This window comes from Anthonomus grandis, chromosome 6, assembly GCF_022605725.1.
Source record: "Anthonomus grandis grandis chromosome 6, icAntGran1.3, whole genome shotgun sequence".
In the NCBI taxonomy this organism is placed as follows: domain Eukaryota; kingdom Metazoa; phylum Arthropoda; class Insecta; order Coleoptera; family Curculionidae; genus Anthonomus; species Anthonomus grandis.
The window spans coordinates 21,453,403-21,463,966 of NC_065551.1; the positions used below are offsets into that span (position 1 = coordinate 21,453,403).

General features: G+C 31.6%; 1 protein-coding gene across 1 annotated transcript in view; it reads right to left on the bottom strand.

Moving 5' to 3' along the window:
• Positions 1-10,564, bottom strand: part of LOC126737467 (disheveled-associated activator of morphogenesis 1) — a 52,866-nt gene that overhangs the window by 23,158 nt on the left and 19,144 nt on the right. Inside the window, 1 exon segment of the mRNA XM_050442378.1 lies at positions 8,695-8,817. Coding sequence (XP_050298335.1) covers positions 8,695-8,817 — 123 coding nt within the window.

The following is a 10,564-nucleotide window of genomic DNA, read 5'->3' on the forward strand; positions in this document are numbered from 1 at the left end:
GTCAATTGAATATCTTCTTTGCCCAGATAGCTATCCAGATTCTGGCAGATTTGCCTATGGTGATGAGAAATCATAAGCAGTTTCTGAGGCAGAATACTCCGGATGGTCTTAAATTCAGCTTTCAAGAAGTAATTCGGATACAGTTGGTGGATGCTATAGATTTTCTAGAAAATAAACCAAGCAGAGACATATACGATATCATGTGAACATTAATAAGAAGCTAAAAAATCAGCTTATTTATTCTTTAGCAAAACTTCAAGATACTTCAAAATAGAAGTATCTTGATAAGACACTTATCCATTTTATCTAAAGACAGATTAGCATTCTATGGTGTAAATAAAGTTAGCTTGAATCTGATGCAGAGCTGCTTCACGAGCCGCAGACTGCAGACAATACATGTGAATATTCAGATATTGGTGGTGCGGATAGTGGTTTGTATTGGGGCCTTTCTTGTTTTTGATTTACATTATGATGTTAAATATGTCTCTTTTGCATCTCATCTGTGGCTGTTTGCTGATCACACTACCCTGGTAAGACAGGGTTATCCCCTTAAGAAATTGGCGGTATCATGAGTAAAAGGTTGTTCCTAAACCAAAATAAAACATTTCACAGATTTTTAGACTAAGAGTTATTCCGATTAGCGACAAAGTTCTTAGGAGTGTGCCTGGAACCTGTACTGTATTTTGATAAATATATATACAAAACATTTTTCTTTTATATAACCTGGTCCGGGTTCTTTTTTTTTCTGATTTAATCCAAGCTTTCAATGCTATCTACCAGGTAATAACTATGTATGTAATTATTGCAGGGGGGTATTCCAGCTAGTCGACTCATCTTTCCACTTTCCAGAAGTGGGTTTTTTGGATTGTTGCAGGATTGGGGTACCGTGAGGGTGCTAAAAGAACTTTTGCCGAGCTTGAGATAGCAGAGGAGTAATTTGTCCATAAACTATTACTGTCTATTCTTTTACTATAAGGTACCCAAATATGTGAAGACCTTGGCAATACCAAGTCATAACAATGCCATAAAAACGTGCCCCTGCAAAAAGCTTTTTACAGCATTGAGGGGTTTTTGTTGTATGGATTTGTGTATTTCAAATTATATTTTTATGTGTTTAAATTTTTGATTTTAACAAATAGTCTACAAATACTATAATTTTAATAAATTATTTAATTTTTTATGGATCGTCCAACTTATTAGCGTAATTTGATAGTGCCGTTGAGCATTTAAAATTATATAATTTTTTTCTTATTTGTAAATAATGTGTAGGTCATCAAATTTAGGTTGGTATTTATGATTTTGATATGAGGAATAATTTTTCGAGTTTTTATCTTGATTCTAATAGCTCTGCGTCGTATATTTTTTTTATTTTGTTAAAAAGACAAATATTGCCATTATTATCTTGGTGTTTAATGTATGTACTATTGGATAACATAAAACTATATTTGGAAGTAATAATATAAAGATAAAATGCTAATAAGATAAAGCAATAAATAAAATCAATATGTTCAGGAATTACAGATAACAAGTAATCATAAGAAAATAATATTTATTAAATATTAGGAGCGGAAATATGCAATAAAAAAATATGAGATTGAACAAGTAATTCATGTAACCATGATAACCTATATCACACTTGAGTGTCATAAAAATTGAAGTCAAATGATAATTTTTGTATGACCTCAGCTAAGTCATGTAAGAAAAATGCATTTTTACTTTTAGTACTAATTAAAAAACAAAATGCAGTTAAGAGGCAGGAAGCTAAAAAAATTGTTATATTCAGGCATAATTCTGGGTATTTTAACTAGAATAATATAATTAGATACTTGTCTTATATAGTCAAAATGTTTTGGCTAGCAATACCGACATAGAGTTTATAATAAAGTTAATTTTCAAACTACTAAATTAACATGAGGATATATTAACGAAACAAATTTAAATCGGTTTAATTAACACCGCCTTAAAAGGAAACGTACTCAATACTAGCCATACCTTAAATACAAATAAAGCCGAATATTTTCAGGGAAAGACCATAAAAAAGCCACCAATTTCTTACATAATTTCCGATATTAACATATAACACAAAACCTTAAAACCAATATTTAATTACAAAGAGACAGTGGTTTGAATATTATTTTATCATATGCAAGCACGCAAACATATAAAGTAATACATAATCATTATTATTTCATGTGCTAACAACAAGCGAAATTAAAAACGAAAGTGAACAAGTAGCCACATCCGGATCACCTATTATTATTTAAAAAGTTTTTTTTTATTTAAAGGAACAGTTCGGTAATACCCGCCGGTATTTAGGCAATCGTTTCTTTATTATTAATGGCTTTTGGAATAAATTTTGATTTGTTTTGATGGAGGTGTATAATTGATGGTTTACATATACATATTGATAGACTTATACAGATTTTTCTTAAATTCATATACACATATAAAAGAGTAAGAATGCACCCAATATTTTTTTTTAAGTTTTTGAAAAAAATTGGCAATAACAAATAGATTTTATTAGTTATATTTATTAGACAATTATTACAAGATCTATCTTATATTTACTATATCGCTTCCATAATAAACCTTTAAAACATTTAGTGTTTCCTACTTTCTGCTTAAAGATCTTCACCTATCCTTTAAAAAGACACTAATTAGCAACATCACAGCTGTTTACTCCCTATGATGTATTGGCAATAATCTGGAAAACTAAGCTAAACATCAACAAGATTTACCTCTTATTTTATACATCCTGGGTACAATCATTGATCTAATTTAATTCAATTTAGACTGCAACGTTCTCTAAAATTATTAAGGTTGATTGATTATCAGAGGCCAATAAAAGATTTTTATGAATGCATCAAAACCAAAATGAGATCGTCAATGTTCGTAAAACATCTCTAAGGTCAATCGGAGTTTTTAGAGAGGATTTAGTAATGGCTAACCATTATCCAAAATGCATTGGGCAAATTAAATGTCGGTTAAGTAATTGCTAAAGTCATTTTAGACTGTCGGTCGTATCAGCCATAAAACTTAGTTTTAAATCAAAACTGTCATATTGTATCAGTACCAAAAAACACAGTAAATTTAGAATATCCAGTGACGTATCATTTTATTTTATAAAAATAGTATAGTCAAAAGGCCGCATTAACACCAGTGACAAGTGTAAAAAGTCAAATTGCATATAGGAAAAAAACTCTGGATTTATAAAAACTGCGTACCATTTTTTCGAAAAAATAACACCAGAGGTATAAAATGTATTGAAAAAAATTATTAGTCTTTTACTGTACCATTCTGTACTTAAGCGTAGAAAAGTTTTGCCTAATTTCATCACCTCTCTGGATTTTGTAGCATTATTAAGAAAACCCTGTATAATATTTAAATTAAAAAAATGTTTTTAAACGGAATTTCGATAACAATATTGGTTGTAGGAAATATAACTGTTGGCAATTTGTTGTCTGGTGCCCAACCTGCATGAATAGTGAGCACATCCTTGAAACGTAAATGTTAACAACGCTTAGCTGAAGAAGACAATAGGCTCATGAACTAAATATTTCACGAACCGATCAAGGTCTTGTTTCTTATATTTCCTTGCTGTGTTGGGCGAGTATTAACATATAAAAATAGATTAAAAGGAAATTATGAGAAAAATTCTCCATTACGTAACGTAACTTTATTGTTTTATTGATTTCTTGCCGCATTCTTTCGCAGTGATTCACTAGTGAAATTTTAAAACTTCATCATTAACGATAAAAGATATTTAATGACCCGAGGACAACGAATTTTTTGAAACATCTCCATTATTATAATCCGTCATTATTCTCTAAATTAGATTTGATCCCGGTGCGATTAACTAATTTACTTTCCTTATTAGAACATAATGTCTCATCTCTTCTTCTCTGAAAGTAATAAATTAATATTGCGTAGATTGAATTCGTGAAACGTTATAAAAAATTAATTTGCACATGTCGACAGAACATTATAAGCTTGTCGCGTCATTATTGATTTTTTGCACACCTAAAAGCGATACATCTTCATTTTGGTAGTTTGACAGCAGATTAATTTACAAAATGTTACACCTGCGTGTTAAATATTTGCATATTTATTTATTTACCCTTGTATTAAGCATAAATAAATATATAAAACACTTTTTACCATAATTAAGTAGCAATTTGATTAATGAAATAGTTAAAAGGAAATTTCGACGTTAGAACAAAAAAAATTATTAGAAATCTGAGGCGAGGCGAAGTTCATGTTTCTCCACAGTGTGTAAGTAAATAAGTTTTTAAGGTTTATGTTCTATGCAAATCACCTGTTGGTGTATATGTATGTGTAGCATGAGGTAAAAGTAGTAAGCAGTCGGCGAGGAGAAAGTAATAGTAAATAAAATCGTCGTTTAAACGTTAAGATAATGATCAATGAAACAAAGAAGAAAAATATGTTATTTTCCACCCACATGATCTGTCTTCTTTTTGTTCGATCGGCTTCATGTGGACTTACATGCTTTCTTCTTATTTTATATAAACTTTTTGGAATATAAGTGATTTCGGCAGTTTATTAATGGAATTTATAACTGAATCCGCATCAAGCGATATAGGTCACCATTGGACATCAACCATTGTTAGATGCAAGTCAGTAGTAATCATCCTATGTGAATTACAAGTTTTACTGTTAGACGTATTAAGTAATGCTTTTTTAGAAAAATTGTTGCCCAAAAATACTTACACTTTGGCATCACTGTATTAAAAAATTTGCAAATTGGTTTTGTTTGTGTACTACTGGTTTGTAGTAACAAGGAATTTTATAAAATAAAAATATTACTTGCACTACCAAGTTATCAGTTTTGATGGCTTTTGTATATTTCGTTTATTTTCCCTATTCATGTAGACTAGCTTTTATTGTAATTTTAATTTTATAAATAAAAAACACAATTATTAGTCTAATTTCTCTATTTTTCCGCCTGTGTTTTTATGTGTGTTGTCAGGTGCTTGGACTGCAATGTCTATTAGGAATATTTCTTTTTCGATCTTATTTAGCATGATAATATTAAATCTGAACTGCCTGTTTGGATGTCTGTATCCCACTGCAGAAGATATCTTTCATTTTCTATCTCGGGGTTAGTTTTAATTTGTGGACCATTGGTGGGTATGAATAATTATCGCTATTGTTGTGGTGAGTAGTATAGGAATCCTTTAGTTTCTAGAAATATGTTACTGTGATTAGGCCGTCCTATGGAGGCATTGTAATTAAGGTTAGTATTGTCAAGTAAGTTGAAGTTACCACCGTGTAACACTTTTTCCTTCCACTGCTCCATTAGTATTGATATGGAGTATCTGATGTCGCATGTAGATTCAGTGGTGTGAGGTTCCCGTTAAGATTATTAATTGCTCGGTGCCTGATGAAGTATGCAGCCTAAAAAGAACTTCTCTTTGCATGCCTTATGATGATGTTTTCTATTCTTTGTAAAGCTAACTCTTATTATTCTGTATAGTTTATCTAGCTTTGCAGAAGTTCCGTGCACCATGCCATTATTGCCTCTTCATTATTGCCCACACGTAATGAAAAACAATGACTTTAATATTGACTAGTTTATTATTGAAAACAGTAACACCAAAATGGCCATTGACATTTTTTAAAGTTTGAGTTTAATACTTAAACTTATGAAGGAGCCAACCAGAAAAACAAAAACGTCAAAGAAACTTATAGACTATATAATTGTCTTACATACAGGGTGTCCCAGCGAAAACGAAACAGCTATTTTTGGTATGAAAAAAATTTTTTTTTACAAAAATCTCGAACACGTCGATTTTATTTTCGAGGGGGACAACTTTTCCTTACCAAGGCACCCTCATACCAGTAACCCTCTTCGAGGGGGTGGGATCACCCCTAAAATCTTAAATAAAAAGAGGGATCGTGTGATACCTTATTTTAAAGGTCTTTTAATTCTGAATATAACTGCCAAATTTGAAGTGGCTAACATTATTTCTCTGGATAAAACAGCTTGTCAAAATTGCGGAAACAGCGAAAATGAAAAAGGTATTATGGACTCTTTTTTATATAATATTTTTAAAAGAACAAGGAAATCCTATTTTCGAAGGGGTCACTTAATTAATAGGCCACCTAATACCTGGAATCCTTTACGAGGGGTTGAAAGCACCCCTTAAATCTTAAACAGAAAGAGGGATCGTGTTATACCTTATGTTGAAAGCGTTTTCACTTTAAATTTAAATGGTGACTTCCGAGTGACTGATGGATTTCTTCTGGATATGAAAGCCAAATAAAATTCTGGAAAAAATGCTTTAAATAAACCTTTATGCCTGAAACCCTTTCTTACAATTTTTTTATTGGATTAATAAAACATGATTAAAAATTTATTAGTATTGTTATAATATTATTGTTATTACACCTTATCAGCATATCATAAATAAAAACAAAATACCAAATAAAATGCAAACACAAGTATCTGAAGAATTTATTTAGCTTGCTAAACATCATTGGTACTTTTTTCATAAAGCAGCATTTATTTAAATAGTTTTAAATTATTACCCAGTCTTTACGACTCATTATTACTATCATACGACCCCTCTATCTATTTAGGATTATAGGGGTGATTCCACCCCCTCGAAGGGGGTTACTGGTATGAGGGTGCCTTGGTAAGGAAAAGTTGTCCCCCTCAAAAATAAAATCGACGTGTCCGAGATTTTTGAAAAAAAAAATTTTTTTCATACCGAAAATAGCTCTGTTTCGTTTTCGCTGGGCAAACTTTAGTGATAATGAAATCATGCAATGCTTGACCCAATTTCGTAGGTTGCAAAAAAAAGGAATTTTCAAAAACTCGCGCGATTTCAAGAGTTTTAATATAAATCAATCTAATGAAGATTTGAGATCTTTTCCTTGGCAAATTATTTACGATATTGACTTTTAAAATTAACTTTTAAAATGAAAGCATTTATTCTCCTCTCATATAAATAAACCGTATATTCCTTAGCTAACTGATATGATGAAAGACATGGTAAAAGATCGCGATAATTAATTATCTAAATAAAAACAAATAAAAAGCCTAACTATCTGGAATATTTACAAGTAAATGCGCAATCTGGTGAACTCGACAGTGAAAAAAAAATGCTTTTGTCACTATGCATGAAGCAAAAACTGTTAAGGATTTAAGGACTTCGGTAAAGAAAACTAACATTTATAATAAATAAACAGATTCAATTCTTTCTGAAGAATTCAGTATCAAAAGTCAATCTGTCTATTCTGTATCTGTATTAGGAATCTGTACCAAATCTTGAAACAGACCAAGCCCTCCTAATTTTTTAGAATTCATCTTTTTTTACTCCTGTCTGTAAAAATGAAATTCATGGAAAAATTCTTTGAATTAAGACCGATGCGCTGGGGTTGGAATGGTATCAATAAATCAACACTTGAGTTGTCTGTTATGAATGTCTTCCTTTTTTATATTATTTATCCCTGACTGTATAAACTTGTGTATTCTCAAGTCTGTTTGCTTTTAGTCTGAAAGCAAGCCACTGTTACTCCTATACCAAAGGTATCTATTGCGGATAATATAAACCAACTAAGGCCTGTAAGTAAGTATTATTCCTACACTTTCTAAGGTACTGGAAAAGTTTAGTGAAACTTAGATAAAAGACCATGTTAAAAATTACTGTTTATTGTCAGTTTATCAATCCAGTTTTACATAAGATTACAGCTGTGCTACCGCACTAAATTGTGGATAAAACGTTTCTGCCACCGATCAAAACAAGTTAACAATTTTGGCGCTTTTAGATTATTCCAAGGTATTCGATACTTTGAATCATGAGTGGTTATTATCTGTTTTAGGGTTCTTCGATTTCTTAGGTGCAAACGGATTAATTTCCAATATGTTATGTGGTAGAATGCAAGCTCTATGTTACTGTAGCATAACATCAAACTTCTTGCCTCTTCAGTTAAGGCTCAATTCCGAGACGTTCGCTCTATTTCCTCTATGTTTCCCAGTTCCCTACTACTTTCTTATTCATCACTGTTATTGCGACGATATGCAATTCTTCATTTTTAACCCAGATGAATCGGAACAAGCTGCAATCACTTTTAATTATAATCTGGAAAATACAGTTACAGCACAGTATTTGAAACAAAAAATTGTAAGGAAAAACTTGAGTGGTCGTACAAAAACAATATATTAATAAACTCTAAAGTGAAACTCTTTTGCAACAAAATTAGAAACTTAGGACAAGTGTTGGACAAGGAACTGCGCTTTACGGAGCATATCAACACATGTTTACAAAATGGTAATTTAATTTAAAGGTAACTTACCAACATAGAAAATATTTCAAGACTTAAAGTACTTCTTTGTAAAAGTTACGTTTGGTTTCCACTCAGTTTCTCGGTTTTTGTAGTAATTTTTATTTTCTTTTATAGGCGCCATGTTCTCTGCACAATTTAAAGAAGTCAGTTGATAATGTATAGATACGACTGCTTGGTGCAAAAGATGTTAAACTAATGTAAGGCGCCTATTTACGTGACTCCCTTTTAGGTTCCTTGTAACTCTACCCCCTCTTTTTTATATAGTCTATTGATAGAAGAGTTTGGGTGATGGAAGCAGTGCTTTGTTAGTGACGTTATTATTATTATTATTATTATTACTATTATTATTATTATTATTATTATTATTATTATTATGAACATTACCTGTAAACAGCCGCACCAGCCGCGCTTGGTGCGCACGGCCGGCATGGCTGGGATGTGTAGCCGAGGCAGTGCGCCGGTTAGGTTGTCCCAGGCCGGAAGCTTAATGGAACACTTCGGCAAACCCTAAAATATAACAAATTATACATTTGGAAAAAAACGGCATGTTCATATGAACATGGGTCCCTAACGGCTTTGTTTTCGAGCACAAGCACTATCACTATAGAAATGCAACCAACGTTCTTAAAACCTCTAGAACAATGATAGCTATTTATTGAATAGTTGGTTTAACTTATAATCGATATTACATGTTGTACAAATTGCTGAGGCTCAATATGAAAGTGAATGAAAATAAAATTATCTTATATTTTTGGAAAGAAACAACAATAATAGAAAATTTAGAATAGTGTTTTTACAATAATTGTTCAAAATGACCGCCATTAAATTTAATACAGGTGTCTAGCCTATTAAACTTTAATTGACGAACTCTCTAGAAGGGACCCAGCGTATCTCATGTATAGTCAGACCCGACTCGACAATTCTGACGAGTCATCAACATTTTAAATAGGAATATTGTATATTAATGATTTAAAATATCTCTATAAAAAGAAATTAAGAGAATAAATGTCGAGCAGCCATGGTTGTGGTCCTCCTCTTCCAATTAATCATTTTCGATAAATTTAATCTAAAAATTCTCTTGCAACGACACTAAAGTGTGGCGTAGCATGCATATACCACCTGCAACGACGTTCCCTATGAGGAATCTCCTCGATTAATCTAAGTAGCTTAAATTCCAAAAATCGTCGGCACTCTTCGCCGCTAAGTGAGACCGCTAAGGAAATGGCCCCTATTGGACACTAATGAAATGTTATGAATAAAGTATTTATGGAAAACTCGTATTCCATATTATTCTTAATTACGCCATAAGGATCTTCCTCAAAACATACATGGTAATTATGGAAATTTATTATCGCTGTTCGAGAAAAACATGCTTTATCCCTGAATAGTATTTGATTTAAAAAAATTTAATTAAATGTTAATTTTTCAAATAACCAGTTGCAAAAATCAACTCTTAAAACAAAATCTCGATGCAAAGGTACTTAACTCGTTGTATGTGATAAGGATCAAGTTGCTGATGTTTCGAAATTTGTCATATCATTACATGATTTAGTTAATGTGCAATTTTTTATTTTGTTTTAGATATTGCAACACATATGTATCTCTTAAAACTGCCTGTTTTACATAGTTGAGCGTAAATATTGATAAAAGTTTGTATATTAGGCAGCGGGCGTCGTGGAAATTGATCACCATACAACCCTCATGCTCGTCAAGGGTTACGTAGAGCTATTGATTATTGAACTCTACCATTATGACAATTAGTAATTACGAAAATTTTAAAATTTGTCGAAAAACAGTGATTATGATTATGATTCATGAAAACATTACAGGTATGTAGTGTAAGAGTCTGATAAAGATGAGTGAACCCATCGAAATGCATACCTATTGACAAGAAGATTGGCATTTTCATTTATGGAGAAAAGTCTTCCCGTCCTTCCTTATCTGCTATTAAAGATATTATAACTAAAACAAATTGATTTTATGCAAACTGTCCAAGAAATTCTGGATAACATTATCCATATATACGCTCGCAGAGGGCTTAAAAGCAACTATGAATCATAGGGTATTCATCACAGCTATACATATTTAAAATAAACAACATTCCAGTTTTCTACATTTCTTTACAATAATATCGTGGTTCTTTTAGTGTTGCTATCCTAAAGCTTGAAAACAAAGTCGTGTGGACCCATGTTTTGTATAAATGTATCATCTACAAATTGACCAAAGATTGGATAGACTCTCACGAGATGTGTTA